General features: G+C 35.0%; 3 protein-coding genes across 5 annotated transcripts; 2 read left to right on the top strand and 1 right to left on the bottom strand.

The window, feature by feature from the left end:
- Positions 1-799: 799 nt before the first annotated feature.
- LOC148586622 (transcription factor PAR2-like) lies at positions 800-1,250 on the top strand. The gene has a single exon (XM_088516094.1). The coding sequence runs from the start codon at positions 928-930 to the stop codon at positions 1,153-1,155; it is 228 nt and encodes a 75-aa protein (XP_088372220.1). The 5' UTR covers positions 800-927; the 3' UTR covers positions 1,156-1,250.
- Positions 1,251-5,838: 4,588 nt separating this feature from the next.
- On the top strand, positions 5,839-7,703 carry LOC132177730 (RING/U-box superfamily protein). Of its 2 annotated transcripts, XM_059590172.2 has the most exons (2): positions 5,839-6,884; positions 6,969-7,703. In XM_059590172.2, the coding sequence occupies exons 1-2, from the start codon at positions 6,406-6,408 to the stop codon at positions 7,534-7,536; spliced, it is 1,047 nt and encodes a 348-aa protein (XP_059446155.2). In that variant the 5' UTR covers positions 5,839-6,405; the 3' UTR covers positions 7,537-7,703. The 2 variants fall into 2 exon arrangements, with proteins under 2 accessions (XP_059446155.2, XP_059446153.2); XM_059590170.2 differs by having other exon boundaries at positions 5,839-7,703.
- Positions 7,704-9,982: 2,279 nt separating this feature from the next.
- Positions 9,983-24,845, bottom strand: LOC132177729 (AP-1 complex subunit gamma-2). Of its 2 annotated transcripts, XR_009439793.2 has the most exons (19): positions 24,448-24,845; positions 21,879-22,181; positions 21,491-21,632; positions 20,567-20,740; positions 19,826-20,005; positions 18,001-18,155; positions 16,831-16,921; positions 16,208-16,371; positions 15,306-15,360; positions 14,559-14,681; positions 14,291-14,386; positions 13,604-13,731; positions 12,963-13,067; positions 12,561-12,820; positions 11,735-11,983; positions 11,478-11,653; positions 11,090-11,194; positions 10,352-10,556; positions 9,983-10,241 (listed from the first exon to the last, which is right to left on the bottom strand). XR_009439793.2 is itself a non-coding variant. In XM_059590169.2 (18 exons), exons 1-18 carry the CDS (start codon positions 24,477-24,479, stop codon positions 10,461-10,463), a joined length of 2,634 nt encoding a protein of 877 aa, XP_059446152.1. In that variant the 5' UTR covers positions 24,480-24,845; the 3' UTR covers positions 9,983-10,460. The 2 variants fall into 2 exon arrangements, 1 of the variants encoding a protein (XP_059446152.1); XM_059590169.2 differs by having other exon boundaries at positions 9,983-10,556.
- Positions 24,846-25,576: the final 731 nt, after the last annotated feature.

The following is a 25,576-nucleotide window of genomic DNA, read 5'->3' as shown; positions in this document are numbered from 1 at the left end:
GAAAAAGATAAAGCAGGAGAGAGAAACACTAAAAAATAAAATGGCTCCCTTAAAAAGTGCTGCTACATTTAACTTTTTTTTTAGCTATTCTAATCAAATATCTATTTTACATATATTTTTGGCTCATCCAATGTGAGAGGTTTTTTGAACATTTGAAGAGTTATTCTAGATAAAAGTAACATTTGGCTCTTCCATTGAGAATGCTCTTAGCTCAATTAATTAGTTGCCAAACAGTAAAAATATAATAATAAGAATAAAAGTAATTGATGGAGTTTTGAAGGCTCCAAAGGAACAAATCATGAATCAAACGGTCAAAACCATTCCCAACTTGTTAGTGGGCCATGCTCTAGGATTTGATCACATCACCCACGAAGTTGCAGCTAAGCTGTCTCTCCTGGAACCTGGTTGGACATCACCAGAACCACACATGTAAACCCCAACTGTCGCGCACGTAAACGGTAAATTACTAGTGGGGTCCCATCAACAGATGAATGATTATGCACCGCGAGATCCGGGGTTCGATAGAACGTGAAGCAGATGATCAGATCTTGACCGTGTAGGAGCGGAAACTGTCGGGATTCGGGGATTACGAGGAGAGATACTGTAAAGTGTAAAATGTTACAGAAGTGGTAGTGGCCGGCGTGAGCATGCGAGCGAGCTGTCAGACACGTGCATGGGGTTATTGAAAGAATGGGCCCCCACCAACCTCACAAAACGACAACCCAAAATTGTGCGTGTGAGTAAAATTTCAAAGCTTTTCTCATAGCTCGGCTCACATGGCCCCGTCCTATAACTTCAACCCCCACACCCTTTGTCTTCTCTCATGATTTATATCCCTCCCATTGCCCATCTGCTCTTTACAAAAAGTTATCGCCAATATTGTTGTTAGCTACCCTTCTTCTTCTTCTTCTTCTTCTTCTTGCTTCAATGGGTTCTAATGGCTGCAAAGAATTCTCTAAGGTGAAAAGGAGGAGAACGAAGAGGCGGGCGGGTCGTGGGGAGGTGGAAATGAAGGTGAGGAAGCTCCAGAGGCTCATTCCGGGCGGGCAGGGTTTGAATCCGGATCGGCTTTTTCTTCGGACCGCCGATTACATTCTGCATTTGAGGTTGCAAGTAAACGTTTTGCAAGCTCTTTCCAAGATTCACAAACCATGAGTTTATGTCATAATCTTATATTTATATATATATATGTTACAAGTTATAGTTGCTTTATATATATGGCTTCTTCTGTATTGATTAAAATGTAATTTTTTTTCCTTTCGTTATGCGTAAGGCCTAAAGAGGCCGTTTGATTGATAAGTTTCCTTCTTTGCTCTGTTGGGTATATCACTTTTCTATGCTTTTACCATATATATATATATATATATAAAGCCTTGAGAATTTAGAAACTTTTCATATTTCTCGTGAGCCTATCTTTTCTTCTTTTTGTTTTCCATTGGTCTTAAACTGCAAGAGAGCTAGTGTTTTCTTCTAGCTAGGGTTTTTAAAGTTTGATCCTTGGTTCTTTTTAAGTGCACATTTTTTGGCTAAAAGGTGACACTCTTTTGAGATTTTCCTTGGTTAAAGAGGAGCTTCTAATCTTCTTAAGGTATATCTTTTGATTTACCAAAGAATATTCAACACAAATCCAGAATGAATTCCCTGGATGCAAAGTCAAGATATATACGACATGTGTGAGCCATAATTACACCAACCATATAACAGATCTGCTTTTGAAAAATGATCCATTGATCATCTTTTCCTCCACTTCTTCAAAACTTCTTAACCACTTGATTCTTTTTCATTTTCCTTTTGCTAATGCTAGCTAAAAATAATTAATTAACACAGCTGACATGTTTAATTCTAAAATGAAATCACATTAGAGGCATGCACCACTACTACTACTGCACTGGCTTAATTATAAATATCAACTTGGCAAATTATGAGTGGTTTAATTTATAATTAGTGTTTCTAATGCCTTCATCATTTCTTAAACCTATATTTTTCTTGGTATCTAAAAACGAATGCAGACTCAAAAATCAGTTTCCACTCCCGAGAGTTTCATCGATCTAATTTCTTTCTGACAAAATTAAAACGTCATTAATAAAAAAAGAAAACAACCTGAGTACGGCTTATGTTCTTGTCCAAGGGGCCAAACAAAGTAAAACAAAGGTGAAAAGAGAAGAAGAAAATTTGAGGCTAATTTTTGTTCACGGGTCAACACACATCATTTAGAATAAAGAACGTAGAACAGACCGGTATATAATTTATTGTGCATCTTGCGAGAGAAACTTCCAAAGCAGTTGGGAAGTTGGTCTCTCGATCTCTCTTTCTCCTTGGTTGTAATTCCGCTGAAAACCGTCGTACCCCACTTAATTGGTTTTTGTTAAATCACTATTTGTACCCAATAGCTAAGTGTTTATTCAATTATTTAATTAATAATATAAGAGCCTGTTTGGCAATCTATTATATGATATCCATCCCTTCTTATTTTTCTCTCAATAAAAAGTCTTTTCTTTTAAAAAAAATTCAAAACTTTTTTCACCTTTATATCAAATCAATCAATTCTTATTATTATTTTAAAAGAAAAAAACAAAAAATGAGAATTATTTGCCAAGCACATCCATAACAACCCTTCCATGTGTAGACTCAATGAAAATAGAGTTTTTGTTGTGATACCATGATAATCATCAATTAAGGTAATAAAAAAAATTATATTTAATTATTCAATTAATATTCATTAATTCTATATAACATATTTCCATGAAGTTATGTACTCTTGCATAGTAAGATAATCCTGTTGAGTCCAATTAATCTAATTTTTTATTTCAAATGGAAATGGGGTGCTACGTACATACGTCTCTCTAATTAGTAACGTGGCATCCCAATTTGTGTCCAACTCTTAAAGATTAAGGGCCTATTTGGGATTGCGTTTGAGGGGTCTAAAAGTGTTTTTAACACTCAAAAAGTTCGTTTGAAAAAAAAAATACTCGTTTGGTAAAAAAAATTAAAAGTGCTTTTAAGGGTCCAAAAAGCCTAAAATTTATCAAAACGCACTTTTGGCAAAAGCTTAAAAATAAAGCTTTTGCGCAACTAGCTTTTTTTTTTTTAATTAAAAGCTCTATCTCTCAAATGCAATCTTGAACATATTCTAAATGTACATGCTCTAATTAGATTGAAGTATTAATTAGGGAGTACAACATTTTCTGCACACCTGTTGGTGCTAGGACTGTCGGTTGAATAAATTCACTCCTATATCCAGTCGGGCAGTGGACCATATTTTCTTGGGAAAATTCCATTGGAAAATTGGACACACTTGAAGTTAAAGGCCCCAGCGAACGCATAGTGAGGAGGGCACTCGTTTAATGAAAACGACACATACTTTGTCTTCCAAATGTTTTGGTTTATATGAAATTGGAAGTATTCATCAACATTATCATGAGCCACTACTTCAATTCACACTTATTTTCTACGTCTTGTTTTAATGAGTTCGACCCCCCTTCAATTTGGTAATGATTAATTCCTCTTTCTAGCTAGCTTGTTCCATTTATTGTTTCAATTGGCTAAATTCATATTATTTTTTTAAAAAAATAATAATTGTATAGCTAGAGTGGGAAAATAATAATAATAATAAGCATGATATTTTAAGGAGTGCGTCCACATTTAAAACTAGGCAGACCACTGGAAAAAAAAATGTCTAATCAACATTAAACGAGAGCAGCTATAGACGTATAAAAGAACAAGCAGTGACTCAAAGGGAAGAGGGGAATGGGATGAAGCCAAGAATATTAGGACGCTTGGAGTTTTGGCGTAAATCATATTCTTCGGACTGAAGAACGTGACCGCATGGCCTACCATATATCCTCGATCGCCAGCTTCATTAACAACTAATGCTTTCCCAGTATCTCATGATCAAATCAAACACGCCAAATTTTTCCTCAGCTATATATATATATATATATCATCTTTTTTCTTCTTTTTTTCTTTTAATTTGATCTTCAAATTACATGGTAATTAATTAAGAGTTGTCTGAAGAAATTCTGTCTTTCTAGCCTTGATTAATGCAGTTAATTGGATATGCTTATATATGGTCCACATGCATTATAAGTAAATCCAATTAACTGCATGCCATTTAATGAGTTTAATCCTATATATATATATGCCAATATTGCTTGTGTAATGATAATATAAACCTTAAGTACTCCTGATATGGAAAAGCTTTGTACTGGATATGGGCCCAATCTTTACTGACGCTGCACCACAGCACATGATCATATATACCTTTTTTTTCTTCTAAATCCCAATATATATATATTTTTTTTCTTAGGTCGGAATATTTCACATCATCAAGTGGGTTCTACACAAATTTAATGGTAAATTCATATATTTACTATACGGAGATTAGTGAAAGATGATATTTTTGTGGAATATATGTGAAATATTTTTATTATTTCTATGGAATATTTTTGAATTTGTTTTTGTTTAACAAGGGAATGGTGTTAGTCACGACGTAATCCGTGCATGCATGTACGTAGCTGTTTCAAAGGGAAGTAATTAATTTTTGTTTTTATTGTAAGAGTTCAAAAACATCGATCAAGTACTTATGCATTTGCATTATGGCATGCGTGCTTTAATAAGAATAAAATAAAAATAGTGATTACTAAGGCTTAAGGCCTATTTGGGATTGCGTTTAAGGAGCCTAAAAGTGCTTTTAATACTTAAAAAAGTTGTTTGAAAAAAAAAAGTACTCGTTTGATAAAAAAAATTAAAAGCGTTTTTAAGGGTCCAAAAAATTTAAAAATAGCTCAAACGCACTTTTGGTAAAAGTTTAAAAATGAAGCTTTTACTAAAAAATTTTTTTTGACTTAAAAACTTTATTTCTCAAATGCAATTCCAAATATGCTCTTAATTAAGTTTGATCTAGAAATGGCTTGTTAGGGATTATCATAGTTTTTTTGCTACAAATCTAGCTAAATTAGACAATTTTTTTTATTTTTTATTGTGAAATGTAAATGCTCTTAAGTCTTACCCTGGTTGCCAAAGGTCACCGCGAGAGAAAATTATTTATTAACACATTGATTTCTTCGTGCCTACTGCCTACCAAACACTTAACTGGAAATATTATAATAAGAAATTTGTTTTTTTCACCAGACAAATTATTTTCAAAACCAAGTCAAATTCGAATTCTTATAAATTAATTTATAACTGAATTTTCTTTTTTATTTTTTGTTTTTTTTAAAAAAATCTGCAAATCAAAACTCTAAAGGGCTTTGTGCCTCCTGGCTGGTGTTCCATAAAAGAAGATGCACCATGGCACGATGTTCTTAATTGGACCACCAAGGATCGAGGGACCAATAACTTTTGGGCCAAGGGACATGAGGTCCGCCAAGTAGCCCAATATTAAGTTAGATTTTGTTTTCATTACTTTATTTGAAACTTTTTTCTCAAAAAAAAAAAAATAATAATAATAAGAAAAATAAAAATCAATGTACATAGAATTATGTATATATCTATATTTTATTTGACAATATTAATTTCCTAATTTATTTTAATTATTTTGGTTTTCACTATAATTTATGTATTAATTATTATTATTATGGTGTAGGTGCTTGTAAGACAAGAACTGTGTGCACGTGGCACGCCCAATCTACCAATGAATAAGGGTGCCGTGACACGTTTAAAGGGTCAAATGCCCTTAAGTGCATTGTCAATTGTCAGATTAAATGACAATTTTGCCCCTAGAGTGCTTTTTGGTTCTCTAGCCTTCCCTTCGCTTTTTGGAAGCTCCTACGCTACGTTCGTCATTCCCTGTAGTCTCTTTTTTATTTTTTATTTTTTTTCTCTTCCATTATAAAAGAATTAAAAATCCCTCGAAGGGTATACCATTTTTGTTTACTGGGGTTCTTGTGTATTTTTTATTTGTTTTTTCTTTTCCCACCGCAACAAACACTGACCAAGACAAGACTCATCAAGTACATGAAAAAATTGTCTCCATTAATGGCGGATTTTCTCAGGGTTGAGGTAGGTAAACTGCAACCTTGACATCTCTAAAGTGTGTTCCTTTTCAATGTTTTTACACTCCAATATGTTGGGCTTCATGTCAATGCAAAGATAAAAAAGAGGTGGTATTTTTGGTATCAAGTAAATATTTTTCCTTCCAAACGCCTACCTGTTTGCTTGAAATCTGAGTCAAAATGCGTGGATGTTGTGTGCATATTATTTGACTAAACTATTATGGGTTTCTCGTGAGTGCAAGAAATAATGTGCCTATTGCTTGTTTACCGGAATATATGAGTTGGGTTTGATCTCAATTCTCAAAGAAATCAAGAAAAATTGTGTCTTGAGGTATCATATGGGTGACTCTGTGTGTGTTTGATTCAAGATAGCTGAGAGAAGTGGCGGAATTTAGCATGTCTATATCCTAAAATGTCTTATGGTCAATCTCAAATCAGGCTCAGGCTGGAAGATGGTTTTCTCACCAGCCCTCCTCTCTCTCAACCGCTCTCTTCTTCTGCTTCATTGCCATATAATGGTGATTACCAGAAACAGTCAACCCCACCATCATCATCATCATCTGGGAGTAAAATAAGTCCTGCAATTCTTTTTATCATTGTTATTCTAGCTGTTATCTTTTTCATATCTGGTCTCCTTCACTTGCTGATCAGATTTCTTACAAAGCATAGAACTTCATCATCAATTACTGAATCCGACAGGTACCCAGAAATGTCTGGGTCCGATGCTTTTCAAAGACAGTTGCAACAGCTCTTTCACCTTCACGATTCTGGCCTAGATCAAGCTTTCATAGATGCTCTCCCTGTCTTCCTTTACAAAGAAATAATGGGTCTGAAAGAACCATTTGATTGTCCAGTTTGCCTTTGTGAATTTTCAGAACAAGACAAGTTGAGGTTGCTTCCCATGTGTAGTCATGCTTTTCATATTGGTTGTATAGACACATGGTTGCTATCTAATTCAACTTGCCCTCTTTGTAGAGGGAACCTTTACACACCTGGGTTTGACATCGAAAACCCAGTTTTTTATTTTGAAGATTCAAGGGAAGAAGATGGGATTTCAAGCATTGGGGGAAGTGGGGTTATTTCTGGTCAAAAACCTTCAGAGAATGAGATTGTTAGTGAAAAGAGGGTATTTTCTATAAGACTTGGCAAATTTAGAAGCTCAAACGATGGAGGAGGAGGAGGAGGAGGAGTAGAGAGAGGAGAGGAAGAGACCAGTAGTAGTAATTTGGATGCAAGAAGATGTTACTCCATGGGATCCTATCAATATGTGGTTGCTGATTCAGAGCTGCAAGTTGCTCTATGTCCCAATGGAATTGGTGGTAGTATGAGGATTGTGAAAGGGAGAGCCGGACAAAATGGGAATTCCACAATTGATGGGGATGGTGAGGAGAAGAAGATTAACTTCGGAAGTAAAGGAGAAAGCTTTTCTGTTTCTAAGATCTGGCAATGGTCCAAGAAGAGTAAATTCACGAGTTCCTCAGAAACCGGTTCATCTTCTGCCACTGTGAGTTTGCCATGGCCTGATAGATCTCAGTGTGCATGAAGGTATTCAATGTGCTTTGTTCTTTTGGCATTACTTCAATGAAGAAACTATATCTCATAAGTATTCTCTCAGCTTTTGCTTTTTCTTTGAAGGGTTCATTCCTTACCCATATGCTAATTTCTGTGAATTATGCTCTCATGTTTATTGAACTTTATTGCAAATTACTCTTTTTTCCTTTATGTCCATATCTTTGGAATATAAGAAATGCTTCTTTTTTTTTCCCTTTCAAAAACTGCAAATTAAACTACGGCCATGAAAGGATTGTGCTCACCTTAATCAATCCCTCAAACAAAATGAGCAGCTTATTTTGCCCCCATTTAAACTCCCCATATTTCATTAGACTGATGAAGCATTGCATATCATCACACCATACCATGTGATGTTTTATTCAAAAGACAAAGGGGTCTTTTTAGATGCAAACTTGTTGTGTGAATAAAGAGGATTACACAGTGGCGTCAAATCAGATGTTGCTTTTTGGATGCCTTGAGTTTCTCTAGAAGTTTGCTTTTGTCTAAAATAAAATTCTTTTCTTTTGATCTTCCCATGGAGACTCTCACTTTTTGGTTGGATGAATGATGGTGGGATTCGTGAAAAGTTGTGTGAGGGACTCTTGTTTATGAGGATGCATGATTTGAAACGTTGACATAGGCTGGTGCATGTGGGGTCGACGGCGAGTGTTTCCCCCATCTCTCCTAGTGAAACGTTTCAAAGAACCTGAATCCAATGGTACGATGTCGTTGTAGTGTCTCCAGTGACGCACCGCTCTTTGCAGTTGTGAGAGCGAAAACCCATACCCCATTCATAATAGCTTTCACATTTGGATGGGGTTAGGAAAAGGATTGAGCATCATGAGGATGAGGGTATATTTTTGTTTCTTTTTGGCATGAAGGAAATGTCCTTCCTTCCCAAACTAATTCAACGGATACATCATTCTATTTGATAATTTCATGTATTTTTATTTTTAAAGCTACTTTTTGTTTTTTTTCACATTAACAAACAATTTTCTTCACTTTTCTCTCAAAAAAAAAAAATCATAATTCATTTTTACTTTAAATTACATCAATCAATTCCTTTCTTATTTCTCCTCTCAAAACTCTTTTCCAAACCAACCCGGAAATTTTCCCCACTTGGATGCCTCATGCATGATTTTAAGGTGGAGGGCAGGTGAGAATAAATCTACCAAAGATGGAGGATAAGTTGGTGCAATTTGATATTTGTTGAAAAAGGGCGGGGTTGCGAACGTATTTGGTAGATTGTGATGGGCCAAATGTGCAAGCGTGAGAAAGCTGGACGTGAGCAAAATGCCAGCAAGTAAAGCCAAAAGTCAAGTGATGTATCGGTAGTAGGTGAATCTGAGATCATAAAACCATAAACCAATACCAACTCCACAGCAGACACACCACCTCGTTTAAAGTAATTCATGTATATAAAATGATTCCCATCTTTTTCATGGTGATGTAATCTATGCTAGTCCCAGAGAGGGTCGACGGGCAAAATAGGCACGGGCTTATGGGCTTTACGGTAATATCCAAGGCCTCCACACACTCTAAAAAATAGCAAAACATATGGATTTGACCCCGTACAATAAAACTGTCCATCATATTATTTAAATCTTTGACGTTTGGATAATTGTTCCGACAGATCGCGCAAGGAAGCCTCCTTCCTTTTTTTATTTTTTTTTAATTCTTTAATTTTTTTTAAATTTTTTTTTATAATTAAATAAAAAAGAGGTTACAGAAAATGATCTTTTCCACTCTTGATCTGAAAGAAAGAAGGTGGGAACGATCCTAAAAACTAAAAAGGGGTGGACTTCCCAACAATAAAACCAAAACAAATTAAAGCAATGTGAAAATGATTACAAAACGTAAAAAGCCTCAAATAGCTATTTAAATAGGTATACTAATTCAGCAAACTCACCCATGTGAATCTAACATGAAACCTGATGAGAGACCTTGACCATTAGAATATAACATTTTTTAACCTACCACCAAAATTTCAAATAAAATTCAGCTAGATGAAAATTTGACCCCTATGATAACGTACTGGAGTCTCATTAATTTGTGACCAGTAACCTGTGATGCAGTCTACATTAATGCACTTTGAGATGACTTATGCGCTGATATTAACATTATTTATACCATGAGATGTGCCAACTTTAAATCTTGACTAAAAAATATATTGTCTATTTCAAAATGAAATAAAGAAGATCCTATTCTAAAAATTGACGGGAAGAGATCTTGCTTCGTTTTTAAACCCAAATATGACAAGAGGGAGATCATGGCAAAGCACGCTTTCATGATAACGTTACTCTAACTTAGACTCTCACTTGACCACATTTCGACTAAAAATAATCAGAATAGCTCCAGTAAAAAGTTAATGATATACCCAAGTATCCATGATTTTATGTAAAAGCCTAGTCTTTGAGGGGAAAGAAAAATATCAAAAAAAAAAAAAAACCTGATATTTCACTTATAATGATGAAATATTACATAAAATCATATCGGAATATGCTAACTGTTTAAACTCAGAGACTTTAATGATTCCCAAACAAAAAAGCTCGTGAGTGAATCCAAACTACAAAATAACAACAGCACCTCATGTATTCAATGACACATGAGCTCCCTCCCTCCTCTATGTGCCTCTAGGCAAAATTCAATTACCAGGATTCCTTGCAGGAATATTGTGTAATAATGTACATAGAACACCTACACGAGGAAGAAAATTGCAAAAAGGAAAAAAGAACGGGGGAAAAAGAAGTGTGAAGCCATGACCCCAAACTAAAGCAAAATCAGCGATAATTGTTACAAATCATTACCGCGCCAAATTGAAGAATTGAAACAGAAGATTGCACCAACACCACCAGCCACAACTAAGAAAAGTCCTGCTGCACCACCATCTTTAACACATCAAAATGCTATCCAATCTCACAAACCACCAGGGAAATTGTTAATTTGTCCTTCCTCCAAAATATCTTCGTTGTTGATCTTGTAAGCTATCCTTATTCGCATGACAAGAGATTTCTGAAAATAAAATCAACTTAGTAACTATCTACAATCTCACACAGCAAAGAAAAAAGGTTTAAATTTTTTTAAGATACGGTTAATTTGAATAAAAAAAATAAGCCATGGGTTCCTGGACTACACAAAAAAGTCATATCAAATTCCTAGTAGGGTTCGTCTTTGTTGTACCGGATTATATAAACAAGTACGCACAACTCCAGAAAATTAATTTGATTCAATATTAACTTATTTCACCAATTCATTACACACATTTCATGATAAGTAAACAGGGCATTTCTATCCCCTTTTAGTCAATTTTGAGGTTGGAAAGACAAACTCAATGCCAGCCTTAAAGAAAAGGCCAAAAAATCTATAAAGAAAAAACAAAATTGACATAGATAAAAAGTAGATGATTAAGGGCACTTTTAAATTGAAGCTAGGTTAAGAAAAAAATGTTAAGCTAATTGGATAACAAACTGAAGCATAATATGCATTGTCATGAAGTCTAGGTTCTGCACTATGCAGATAAAGAGGAGAATATTCAAGTCATATACCTTTCCGTGTTGGCTGTTAGTAACTCTCAAGTTTTGTGTGATGGATCCACTACCACTTGCAGGGAGAGTATTGCTGCTAGCTGGATCCAGGTGCAATTGAAGAAACTGTGGGTTTAAAACAACAAAAGATATCACAACTGCATCTTGAACAAGGAGAAAATACACCTAAGAATTTAAGCAACATGGAAGCCAGAGAAAATGAATGAACAATAATGAACAATCTATATTGAAGAGACAACAATGTCACCTATAAATACAAAATAAGGCATGAGATATAATTTAAAACAGCACATAAAACACCACAGAGAAAGGGCGAGAAAATCCAATGTCAAGTTGAATATTAAACAAAAGTAGAATAGACATTTAAAAGCCTAGTATCTGGCCTTACCTTTGGAACTGCTGCCTGGAAAATAAAATCTGTATAGACATTTGGTGACAAATTTGTAAAAGTAGCCTGGATTGATGTTGTTTGTGGGTTTCCAGGTGGCTTAGAGAAGTCAAACGATATTCTCAAGGAGCTGCTCTCAAACCCGATGACAGATGGATAAACTGGACCATTATTTTCTGTTCATAAAGCAAAAGGCTATCACTACTTTGACAAAAAACCATATCTGAAAAAGATATCCAACTGAGACCAAATTTTACCAGGTATTGGTGAATTGGGAACAAAGCCATCCAACAAATCCATCATAGGAGAAGCTCCTACAGGAGTAGTGGCTCGTGCAGAAAGTGAAGATGACAATGAGAGTCCCTCCAATGATGAAACTGGTGATTTGTTAACTTGACTGGCAGATAATATATCAGGTGTGGATGAGCTGCTTTGTGCAGGAGGTGTTTCGATAGACAAAAGATCCAGTAGAACATCTGTGCCAGTTCTTGGAGCCTGATTTGTACCTGAAATTGCAGAAAGAAAAACACAAATGATATGCATGGGTTAAAACTAGATACTTCATGAACAATCAAATAGTATACATTCGTATGTATACATACATATATTTATGTGTATGTGTTTATCTGTAAAATCTATATCATATACAACAGAAGATCAAGACAACTTAAACACAGGTTCTTAAAACTGTCAAACGAAGAAACAGAGTGCATTACTAGAAGCTACATAAGCAAAATCTAAAGATCCTGAGGTACAAGCGTGGCCCCCAGAAATTTGACTAGAATCAAGTACTCTTGTTCAATGTGTTCCCAATAACTTAAATGCAATGGATACCAAGTACAGTCGTATAACAAATAGAATTGGACAAACCTAATGCTTCCCAAGGTACTAAGCTTTACTTAAGCTCCTAGACAATGTGACCTGCTACCAACGCACAATATAAACTAAATGTTTCTAGTATTTATAACCCATAATATAATTACATCTAACATAAGTTAAATGCTCGCAAATGTTTAGACAAATAAAAGATTCAATCCTAAGTGTTCATGACAAATTTATGCCTTAATACATTCGAATACTAACCGGATTGTTGTAATGCTGGTGACAGATCAACACCAAGAAGATCCTGAAGAAAATCACCACCAGAAGAGCTAGGTGCAGGAGCATCATCTGAACTTAGATCAAGTAAATCTACGAGAGGCGCCGCAGGAGGTTTGGCAACTCCATTTGGAAGATTAAGTGATGCTCCATTGGAAGTTGAAACTGTTGCTGGCGTCGAACCTGCCCTCCTTCCAATGAAAGTTGCCTCATCCAAAACGGGCATCCTTTCAACCAGCGCAGACCTGCAAAACTTCAACCATAAGCTTTCTAAACTACAAATTTGCTTTAAAAACGAAAACCCTCCCAGGAGCACCAGGGAGGAGAATAAAGGGGAAGAAACTGAAGCTCTTGATGATTTAAATCCCAAAAACATGTAAAGCATACCTAATATTCTGATGCTTCTCAATAATAGAATTGAATTCGATGGATCTCTGCTGTGATTCAAGAACAAGGCTTCCTTTGTGTTGAATGATCATATCTCGGATCCTCCTATAGATATTATTTAGAGAACAACCACACTTTCATGTCATAAGAGAGATGAAAAGAAAAAAAAATTATTGATTTATTTAGAAAAGATTTGACTAATTTTGGGAGACTCAAGGAATATAGCCAGAACTAAGTCCAAAAACAAAAAATCAGACTGATAAAGATAAGAACCTAAACAAATACACAAATCAGTACACATATACGAATATGATTTGTGCATGTAGTACACATGTATGTTATCCAGTGAGAGAAAGAAATTCAACCATAATCATATCTGAAGTCCAACAGCATACCATAGCCATCAATATGAAAAGGAAACAATTCATATTAAGTTGAGCGACAGCTTGCTAAGCCCAAAAAGGGAAAACCCTCTTCAGCTATGTAGACGTAGAATGTGGGCATTTTGCTAGAACGTTATAGACCCCTAATAAAACAGAAAGGATGCTGGAGGAAAATACATCTTAAGCATGGCAGAATATAAATGCGATAAAGGTTAAAACAATTGTAAAAAAAAAAAAACAAAAAAACCAGTAACATACTCTGAACAAGATGGAAAACGGGAAGAGAGCTTTAACAGAGCAATCAAAGACATTGCTTTGGTGGTGAGATCTGAAGTCTGGCTCTTAATGGCAAGCTCTATGGCATCCACAGCATCAGATCCTGTTACCTGCTCAGAAGACCTCAAGTGAATTGGGAGGAAAAACTATAATGATGACCAACTAAAGGGTCTAAACATTCATTCGTTACTGAACAATGTAACACAGATGCTGCAGTTATGCGACTGATTTATTCTAAAAGCAAAAGTATACAGCCTTATTGTAGATTTTAGCCCTCAAGTTAGTCAAGTGACCTTTTGGAATCAGGTTAACTTGCCAAGGACATTTCTTTAACTTATAATCTCAATTTTAACCTATGTAATGACAGAGAACAATGGGAGACAAGCATAAGATATTTCAGTTCTCTAATTTCAGTAGCTGAAACTTATTGAAGAAGAAGCTGAAACTAACTTTGCCCATCTGAAGAAATCAAGGCAAAATAAGAAACAAAAAGAACAAAGAAAAAGGACGACATATTCAAACAAGAATGTGTAAGATGTGGAGATTTCATTTGTTCATGACATTATCTTCAGATCTGCTTCATCCTACTTTCCACGTTCTGAAAATAATACAGCTAAGATGACCACAGGAAGTTTATACAAACTAACATATGCAAGAGGTTGAACTCACAGTTATTGGATCCTCTATATCAAGCATTCCAGCATTATTGACTAACATGTCACCATATTCTCCTATGCACCAAACTGCCACTCGAACAAGAGTTTCCTGGTGAAAACATTAAAACAATCCACTCAGGACAAACAAATGTTTATAAATGGCATGTATGCTTAAATACTAAAGATAATAGGAGCTCAATGTTGAGCATTTATCTTGTCTTTGTTTCTTTTCAATAAGTATATTGAACATATATCTTGACGGGAAAAAAACAACTGAGTACCTGTTCAGTTGATGCTTGTAATGCTCTGTATAATGCCCTTACAGTATATCCGTGGAGGTCAGAAGCATTGCTTATCACAACAATAAGGGCATGCCAGACTTCATCTTTTACAAAATTTCCAGCCTACTAAGCATAGCATAAAGATAAGTACCTCCTAAAAACAAATATATAATTGCGTATGCTCAGAAAAACACAAATGCAATGATTAACAAATGTCAGATGTGGCACTTTCATACCAAAGTAAATTTGCATGAAACAAATTTCTGTTAGAAGTTTTGAGAAGCACTAGCACATATGGTGAGCGCAAACATGTGACTAGTATTTGAATTACTTTCCAAAAATGTTATCATCAGAGTCCACAGAGGTGAAACATTATCACCCTATCCATATACTTCCACATATTTCTACACATTCTTTTGTTTTCTCAACCCTTTTATTTGAGTTGCCAAAACATCTTTTGGTAGCCTCTGATTATACTTAATCCACCTAAAAGCAGTTCAACATCCGACTAAATATGAACTTAACTGGAAACAGAATCACACAATAGCATTTGTCTAACTAAACTCCACCTTCATAGAGATTAATACAGTTGAGTAATAATAAATCAGAAGCAATTAAGATGTTGGCACAAAGGGGAAACCAATCTAGGGTAGTGACACTGACTTATCAATGCTGAAACATTTAAATGTTCCATAAAAGTACTAAATATAATATCATGGACAAAGAATAGGTTATTATGTTTTATACCTCAGAGAGAACCTTGAGCATCTGATCAATGTACCATATCTTCTGTGGTGAAAACCTAAAGCACCAAAGAGTGAATGTTAATCAACTAAACATTGCTGGGTCATAATTCCAATTAATTCATCTAGTAGGCCATGCTCAACTAGTCTTACTGTATGGAACCATATTGTGATCCATAATATATATATATATATATATATATATATATATATATATATATATATATACCCGTTCCAGATGCCACAAAAAAGGAAATAATATCTATGTTGAAAAACATCAGCCCCAAAAGCTTCTATTAGAAAGTGAGCCAAAAGAAAAATATCAAGCTTACAAATACTCCTCACGGGCAAGTCTACCCAATAACAATGAACCAATCGTGGGTATTGCATGTGCAAAACAGAAGAAACTAGCAGAATGGAAGTCATTAACACTTGAGCCAAGGTCCTTTTAGATAAACAAGGCTCTAATACAATCTTAGAAAACATTGACACCCAATGCGCAAAGTAATTAGGGGGTGGACACGCTCACAAACACATAAAACACTAATAATCTAAAGCATCAAGGAGACCGATTTATTTTCCACTATGTGCAGAACTGCCTTGGTTGGATGGGGAACAAATGCTTAAGTTGCTTCAAAAGCACATGGAAAAATATACAATGGTAATGCCACTCAAGAATTGGCAAGTGAACTATTACCTCTGGAGTCTAGATATACTACCATATGAATGCCACATCCTACTACTATTAGTAGCTAACACAACTTTTTATTGTTTTATTTTATTTTCTCTAAGAAGCAATATTCATCTTTGTTACCAATCATATAGCAGATACAAGGAAATACAATCTGGTATCTCAAAGGAGAAGAAAGAAAGAATTCAATCTTAAAGTTTTTAACTGTAACTTACTTTGCAATTATGGAACAAATTTTGGCGGTAAGATCTCCCTTGAAATCTTGATCACTTACTTCCAGATATTCAATCAGCTCTTTTGTTAAAGGCTTCACATTGCTCTCGTTTACTAGAAGATAAACAAGCTCAAGGGCCCTTTTCCGAATTGAAGCATCTGAATCCTGAAAGCAAAAGGGTCAAATGATGTTACACACTAGAAGACTCAGCTTTTGTGAATGATAGTGCAGAAGAGTCAAACAAGGCAATGCATCAATTCCACATAAAACCATATTCCAGAAAATATTAGAAACTATTTAACGACAGAATCCAAAGTCTTCATACTTATTCTGTAAACAAGTCAAATATAATGCTTAAAACGATAAATATTTGCTGCCTCAACAAGTGCAAATGGAGAATATCACATCACATGTTCCGCAAACTACTGCAAACTAGACCAGCTAAAATATCTTGGGCAAAAAGACTATATAAAGCAACTGTGTTTGGAGAAAATGAATAAGAAGGAAAAGAGGAAGAAGAAAAAAAAAACACACACACATTTCTCGATTTCTTATCAAGCAACAATTAATTCAGCAACTTTTTCATTGTTATTAAGCAAAAAAGTAAGCATGCCCATAGAATACCTTTACACATTCCAAGATTGTTGCCCGATGCCTTTGCACCGCTTGAGCATCTACATTTATAGCGTTCATCAGCATGTTTAATGCAACATATCTGGAAGAAAAAAAATGAGTTTCAATTTAATACTATAGATGAGCAAGCAGTTGACAGGGAGGGATAGAGAAAAGGGCTAAAGCATTAGAATATTAATCAAAGAAAATAATTTCGTACAAGGACTGATAATTATTAGGCCTGGAGCATAACAGAGTAATACTTTAGTCTCGGGTTCCAAACATACCCGAAAAAAGTAAAAGAACAAAAGTCCTCAGAAAAGTCAACGGATGGCTTATAACATAAGCAGTCAGCACTTTTTAGGTGGTTAGAAATTCCAAATAGAGTATTGCCGCATACTAATGCAATCAATTAGAACTTGGTGACTGGCTAAGCAATTATTGAAGCTGGAAAAATAGGTATTTACCACCTTAATTTACTTTCTAGCAGTTGCACTCTCTCTACAAATACATATAATGTCAATTCTGTTATTTGTGATGGATGCTAAAATCAAAATAGAGGTAATGCTCTTCTCTGATGTAGATTAATTGTTATCTATAGATATTGTGTCTAATAATTGCAGAGGGAATTAAGGTAGCTGCAAGTTCTAGCAGCACCAATATCAGACAGTGGATAGCGACTGATATCATTGCTCAGTTTTTCATCAGGTATTTCTCGACTTAACACCTCACATCATCCTTCTAGTTCATATACTTATGAGAGGTACATAAAAAGGCAATCTTTCATGTAAGGAGGAGGTTTGGGTAAAATCCATTGGAGGGGAGGGATTTAGCCAGGAGACCACCTTCACCGTATAGGCTACAACTAGCATTTGATTGAAAAAAACAAGACCATCACACTAGCATGCATTTTTCCAACCCTTAATCATGGTTTAAGTCACCAATCAGCTATTCGTGATTTTATGACCGTAAAGTATTTTATTAAAGATGGAAATATATAGGCAAGTAATAGATTCCTCAGAATGTTTAACACGACACCACCACAGGATCAGATAAGAAATCTTACGCAAAAGAAAAATATGCAAATATTATTGCCAAATAATTCAGGTAAAACCTGAAAACAAAAATAAATTGACCACAAGTGCACAGAAACAAGTCCAGCTTAAAATACTATAACAAAACCTGATATTGTTGTCACGATTTGACAAGAATCTTCCCAAGATATTGATAGCAAGCACACGTAAGCCACCATTATCTTCAATACTCATGATAGTTTCAACACATTCATATAGAATAGCATTTCCAGCATTCTTGTTTGACTCAGTTTTTGTTGCCACCTAGGAAAACAAAATATGGCACATCAATTAAAAAAATAAAAGAGTGCAAACTTTGTCGAACTTTGTCAAATCATGAATCTAGATGACGTCATGAATTATGAGCAATTACAAGCAGCTTCATAAATCCACTATGACTAGGTTACAAGGAAAGACAAGAAAGGGGTCCTTCAAATTATATGACTGGAGTCAAAGTACCAGATTTAGAGATAAGTATGCACTTAACAGACTAAGCAAGATTTATATTTGTAAGGAGAACACAATTGCAAGGATTTCAAAGACGTACTTTACACCTTAATTTTGCGATTTATCAACTCCAAATCAGTCAACATCCATGTACATGAATACATTTACATGTATACATAAAAGTAACATAAGCTTACAATTTTTTTTTTTTATAAGTAGCCTAAGCTTACAATCTTAAAGATCACATTAGAAAAACTAAAGTTACTGGACACAAACACCACTTGATTTCCATATAAAGAAATTCAAAAAGGAAAAAAATAAATCTTATGAGACTTTTTCTTACAGATAAATACTACTAACTACTCACGCACTTGTACAAGACTTAATCCACAACTTCACCCTCCACCAGTGTTTTATGGCAAGAAGAGATGTCATTTGGTTGAAGGTCCATGTGATAAAAAAGTCCTATGAGACTCTACACATTTTCCAATGTATATATAACATAAAGCATAATTTATGCCAACTTTCTTTTAGAATCCCTATTTCTCAACAACTGGTATGCATTAAGCATATCCTTTTTGCTTAGAAAACAATTTGTTAGTTTTTTCACCTTTAGGGGCATTCAAACCATTTAAAAGGAAAAAAAGGATGATTACATCGGATATCTCCGGGCCACTAATCTCAAACATTTTTTTAATCCACTTGTAATTATACTAGAGTACTCTTAGTCCTACTCTTCTTAAGATCCATTTATTCTAAAGCATCTTCTTGTTCTACAATTCTCCCAAGCATACATGCCACTATTAGACCAACAAGGAAGCCCTGTCAAACATGAATAATGGAAGTACAAAGATATGTCATCCACATTGACATCTTCTGTAAAATTCCTATTCTGTAGAAGGTAGAAGTCCTAACGCATCCCTTCCTGAACATGAAATTTAATTTCATCACAGTCACAAGGCTACACCTGTAGAAGCCTCCATATCCTTTCTACCCATTGAGACCTCCCAAAGGTAAAGAGCAGAAGACATTCAAATGAAGGCCACATACTTCTAAGACTGCTGAGGTAACGAAATCATAACTGACCCCTCCACCACCACAAAATTCTACTTGTTTAAAATCATGATTAAACACTCAACACGCCTCTGCCTTAAGCACAGCCACAGAACATTCTTACTTCTCAACTATATTTCATTCAGATTCTCGACTTTGGCTTGTGATGATGAATGGCTTTGTCAGCTTTCTACTACAGAACATGCATCTTAGGAACCTCTATTTTTTCTTTCTAAAATCAATGTTCAAAACTGTGTAACAATTTAGTATTTTATCCTGGATATAGTATCCTCCACCCACAGAAAACAAACTGAAAAAACAATACTGATCGGTGGGGTAGACACTATTGCTAGCAAAAATTGCTGATAATCTGATAATCATGACTAATAGAACAAAATATCATAGCATAAGATAACAATTTAAGTGCAACTTACCTGGGCAAGTATGTCATTCATCAAGTCACTAGCATCTGCATCTCCTTTGCCCAACACACGCAAAAACTTAAGCAATCTGATATGGAGGAAAGGGTCCGCGATGCCAGCAATGTCATACTCAGGTGCATATGGACTGTTCACGATGTCCTTTAGAGTTTTGACCAAACTCTCTGTGCACTTCTACAATAACGATATAAGCAATTTTATGATTAAAAGCTGATATGAATTGAAGCTTAGCCTTGTAGTTCAGATTTTGCATAAATATTTCACTAGAATAATACCATCCAATATTAAACGTCTTTATATGACAACATCAGGCTGTATTTCTACAATACACAAACCAAATGCAAATAAAAACTTAACATGTAGCACGTTGAGCATAAAATCAGGGTATTGAGATAACATCAGGTCATCATGAAAAATGAAAACATATAGAGCCAGAAGGGATTCTCAACTTATGCATGATATATTCCAAAATTTAGAACAAAGCACCTTTTATCTTGATCGAGGAATATAATACATGAAACTAACTCAATATCCCACCAGCACCTAGGATCTTTGAAATGGACTCCTTGTGCATTTTCATTTTCAAGCAGAGATGTATACCAGCATGTATCCAACAAGAATGAAAACAGCAGCTCTATAATGTAGTTAAGTAGATGACTCAAGAAAGCAACCACAGATTGCATATCCTATTAACGGAAATAGGAAACACAATTAGCTGGGCCGCAGTCAAGTTACCTTTCTGAAATATTCAAGGGCTTCGGCACTGACTTTACATAGATCTGTACAAAGTTGAACTGCTGTTATTAAAACTCCATGATGCTTTTCTTTAAGTAAGGCAGCAGCAGGATTTATAAAATTTTCCGCCAGGTCTGGTACTTTCTTTATAATCCTTATAGCACACAATGCTGCCTATATTTGACATTAAGTGCAGTCAACTTTCAAGAATGAAAAGTTAAAGAGAAATCAGTCAACAAATAACATCAGATAATCATATGATGCATAAAAGAATGTTTAAATGTAAATGTTTGTCAGGAAGCTCCAAACATCAAATTGCAAGACTTAAAAATAGTTTCTTAGCAGAGAAAACAGCCTGGCAAACCAAGGTAGGTTAAACATGTCTCCAATTAACTAATTTGTTGGACTCAGTCTTTCACTGAACAATAAGTTCATATTTGTCAGTACACCATCCTAGTAAATCTTCCAAGAAGAGAACACCAAACACCGTGAGAAGGACATGGAGCCAACCAAAAAGAGTTAAAAAAATGTACCTTTTTAATGAGAAGTAGTCATAATAGAAATATGAGGACCAGATTCTTTCAGTGCCAGTATTAAGAACTAAAATAAATACGATGGATTCGGCACAGAAATGTTTCCAAGTAACAAGTGTATGAATAATTGGTGATGATTAAGGTCTTGCCAGTGAAAAGGAACAGCAGACTTGCCTTGAGTCACTAAAACAAGTAACTTGAGGGTAGTATATGTCATAATTTTCTTTTTTTCCCACACTAGAAAACTTCCTTCTCAATTATAACTTTTTTTTGATAATGTGAAAGGAGTAATATCTAGAATTAAAAAAAAAAAAAAAAAATAGCAAACAAATGGAAATAGTGGCAAACAAATTCAGCAGAACTAACTTCTCAATCTGTACAAAAGACTCACTTTTTTCCGAGTATTTGGATCTCGAAATTGCAGCAATCTTTCAACTTCTGGTGCAAGATCACGAGCCATCTCTGCTGAACAAATATTTCCCAAAGCACAAAGGGCAAGTCCCACAATATACTGATTTGCATGATTGAGATCTCTGCACATAGGTTAAGGTTGCACAACACAGTGTAGATATAGTTCCCTTATTTCTTTCCCCATAAGAATACCATTCCAATGGAAAAGTCGCTAAAAAATAAACTTAAAAGATAGTGAGAACAATAAAACACGATAAATTAAAGCCTAATGTGGGACAATGATATACGAGAAAAAATAATGACAAAAATATATTTTAAAAATATATATAGAGTGGAAAAAAAAAATTCAAAAAAAATATATTGGATACTGTTTTAATGAGTTTGTGACCAACATTAGAACTTCTTGTCTTTCATCAAGAAGCAACATGAGGCCAAGATATCCTATTCTCTTCTCTGGAAATTCAGGAGATGCAATTAACTTTAGACACTCCATTTGACCAAAATGTGTGGGGTAGCCAAGCATGTGAATGAACATGAGCTTTGCAAGGTTACGATGCCTATAATCGTGATCATTTTCATTAATTGAGGCACGAATAGCAGCACACTCTTTTCTTACAACAGCACGTTCCTCTGCTGCAGTTTTGCAGGCACGTATTGCCCGAATCATGTCCCTGCATTGAATAGGTAAATACCACATAATATGTTACTTATTCATTTGCACATAAACAAATTGAGCAAAGAACCTCCAAAAAATCCATAACAACAAAAGCAACCGCAAGTCAAGGAAAACATAACCAAACAGAGAAGAAATGAAAAGATGGAAAAAGCCATTTCACTTGGCAACTAAATGTTTAACAAGTCACATTATTCATAACAAAGGATGTAACTTCTTGATTTCCGTTACTTTCTCTCAAAAAACAAATATCGCCAACCAACCTTAGTTCTTGTAAAATGTATACGCCATTCATAAACCACCGTACTAATCAATTCCCTGAACATTACATATTAATGGACCTAAGAAAGAGAGGACCACTCATTTCCACTGCCCTTTGTTTTTATGAGAAACTATTCGCTCTAAATGATCAAATAAATTAAACTATCTAAACCTGATGCATTTGACTGCAAAACTTATCATAGTCTTGCAGATTACTGGACTCGGATCTTCCATTTCTGATCATAGGTACTTCTATGTACTATCTAAATGAGATGCATTTGACTGCAACGGAGCATATGGACTCCAACAATATCTGTCATCTAGATTGTTTTTCCATATTAACCCATTGAAGTATTGTTAATCTAAACACACGAAGGCAGAGGGCATTGAAGGTAATAGCATCAGTTTCAATTGACATATTCACCATAAAATATAGAATGAAAGAAAAAGAAAAAGAAATGGTTTCTTAGTCTGGGGAGTCTTGCCTTTTTCCTTGGAAGAGCATTTGGAAGGTGTTTCTTAAGTGGCCTCTTAAATTGGGTTGTATCTTTTGTTCCTAATTTCTTTTCCTCTAATCTAGTAGATCTTGTTAACTTTTTATATTTTCAACCCCAATAGGGCAGTTGCATCTCTTGTATATTTTTCGTGTACGTGAGATTGATGAAAGGGGAACATGAACAATGAACTAAACTGACCACTTCAGCCTCGTCAAAAACTAAAATCATTTCAAAATGTAGAAACTTTTATTTTCCATTTTCTCCTCCTTTTGCTCAATGACCTCTAGATCTAAGATCTAAGCTGATCGTATCGCACTCGTTACTACTTGAGACATAAGCCCAAGCCCAGATAAGTTGTAGAATTAACTCACACATGACAACCTGATTATGACCTGGCAATCTAGCAACCACATTGTATGAATCAAAAATTGTGAACAGCAATAGTTCAGAACTTACTAACTTACACCATGGGCACACAAGGTGGATAAGAGTGGAATTTAAGCCAACCCACATAACAAACTCATCTAGACTGCAGATTAGCCTAAATTTCTCGTGTCCCAACCATTTTGCTTGTTTTATGCTGATTTGGAAATCCAAACTTAGGTCTCAACATTAAAAAAAAAAAAAAAAAATTACTTGCTTTTTGAGATCATGGATGATTGCAACTACCGGAATAAATTCCACCAAAATCAAGCTGTTATATAAATAAATTATAAAGAGAATAGAATTTTATATTATTAAGATTGACTTTTGGTGTTAAAATTCCACTTCATGTGTCTGTCCAAAATCGCTTTAGAACCCTCTTAAGGATCATAATGTAGTTTAGAGGCTACAGCTTCAATGCTTGCTTACATCTGTGACCCCAATTGGCATTGCAAACAGTTTCCTATTGGCACCTGGTCCCCCGTTAAACCTCTTTGGTATCTCTTGGAGAACCACTTGTCCTACATTTTCCATGTTCTAAACTATGAGAAGTGTTGCCCTAACAAGATTCATCGCATTCTTAGGTATCACACATAAAGTTAATGTTCAGTATAAATGAGACCACGCAGGGTCAAGATCATATATCCAATATGATACGCATATCACTAAGTGGATGTACCATAATCTCACACATTTCAACACTTGCTTCAATAATTCCCAGAAAAGCCAACCCCATTCAAGCACATTTGCCTGTGCCACGAATGAAATCCAACACGTTCCACTGATACCAGCTTAACTATCACACATATTCAGTATCAATCCCAATGTTAGAGCTATCAAAAAGCTAGCAACTCCAACCACGAAAACAACCAAATTAAAAAGAAAAACGCATGAATACACTGCGATTTTCAACAAAATCATCTTAAATTACGCGAATTGAAACAACCAGTCGACATAAACCAAAACTAATTGCTCTCTTTAAACGTTTAACAAATTAAAAGCAGAAAGAGAGAGACAGAGACAGAAATCGGACTTTGTGAAATTGATCTGATAGAAATGGAAACAGTATAATTCGAAGCTCACCTCAGGCGCGTTCCCGACGAGAAGGGATTCATGATTGGGTCCGTGGCGAAGCTCCGAGAGAGCTCAGTCAGATCCGAACGAAAACCGAACCGAACACGGTACTCGATCAATCAACGGTGGTGTCGAATTCGTCAGCTTAGATGGACGGTCCGAATTCGAAAACCGAGATCGGAGAAGATACAATCAGAGGGATCTGATATAGAGCGAAAAGAGATTTGGATCTGAGAGTATGATGGGCTTTTATTCCTTCCACTTAATAACGATGAGTACTCGTTCCTTGTCTTTGTGAAATGAACGAAAACATTTCTGGCACTACAATTCCATGCGAGTGTTGATTGTGTTACCCGGTATTTGGAGCTGATTAGGTCACCGTTGGTGCCGATTGCATTGAATGGATTGCAGCGTGTGACAGGTCGTGTATCTGTTTATGGCTGTTTACTTGTCATGGACCAGGACTTAATTCTATTCGTCCGTAGAGAGATCTACCTCACCCGCGGTAAATTAAGTTATTTTCCATTCGTTACAGGCATTTGTTTCAATTCTCCCATGAGGGGAAAAAAATAAAATAGACTATGATGCCATACAAATATACAAATTATAAATTTTCCCTTTTTTAGATAATGGGTATTAAATAGTTTAGTTGATAAATTTTATTATTTTTATGTTATTTAATTTTATTATTTTCATGTAATACCTATGTATTATAATCAATGGTTAAATTCACTTTATCCTCCTGAAGTTTCGAGTTTTTCAATTCGAATTTTAATATTTAAAAATTGGCAATGTGTCCTTAATGTTTCAAAAAATTTCAATTTAGACTTTCTGTTACTAAATTCCGTCTAATTTGACAAAAAATTAAAAAAAAAAAAGGGTAATTATGTAATTTCATTGACTTCCGTCCAATTTGACGGAAATTAGTAACGGAATGTTTGAATTGAAAATTTTTTAAACATTAGAAGGGTACATTGTCAATTTTTAAACATTGAAGTTTGAATTGAAAAAACCCATAAAACTTGATGAGGTAAAGTGAGTTGAACCCTATAATCAAATATTCTTCTCATTAGCATGTTTTTCAAAAACTAAAAAAATGTTGTATATGTAAAATCATGCATAGGGTTAGATGCACCGA

Source organism: Corylus avellana, chromosome 4 (assembly GCF_965113065.1).
Source record: "Corylus avellana chromosome 4, dhCorAvel1.hap1.2, whole genome shotgun sequence".
In the NCBI taxonomy this organism is placed as follows: Eukaryota; Viridiplantae; Streptophyta; class Magnoliopsida; order Fagales; family Betulaceae; genus Corylus; species Corylus avellana.
The sequence above is the reverse complement of the archived record's forward strand: the minus strand, read 5'-3'. Positions and strand labels throughout refer to the sequence as shown.

Excerpts from the sequence above, each read along its gene's own strand:
- LOC148586622 (XM_088516094.1), top strand. The coding sequence starts at position 928 with ATGGGTTCTAATGGCTGCAAAGAATTCTCTAAGGTGAAAAGGAGGAGA.
- LOC132177730 (XM_059590170.2), top strand. The coding sequence starts at position 6,406 with ATGTCTTATGGTCAATCTCAAATCAGGCTCAGGCTGGAAGATGGTTTT.
- LOC132177729 (XM_059590169.2), bottom strand. The coding sequence starts at position 24,479 with ATGAATCCCTTCTCGTCGGGAACGCGCCTGAG. Across the intron at positions 21,633-21,878 it reads GTCACAAACTCATTAAAACA|AGATCTCAATCATGCAAATC; the intron begins GTATCCAATATA and ends ACCTATGTGCAG. Across the intron at positions 11,654-11,734 it reads TCCCAATTCACCAATACCTG|AAAATAATGGTCCAGTTTAT; the intron begins GTAAAATTTGGT and ends CTTTATGAACAG.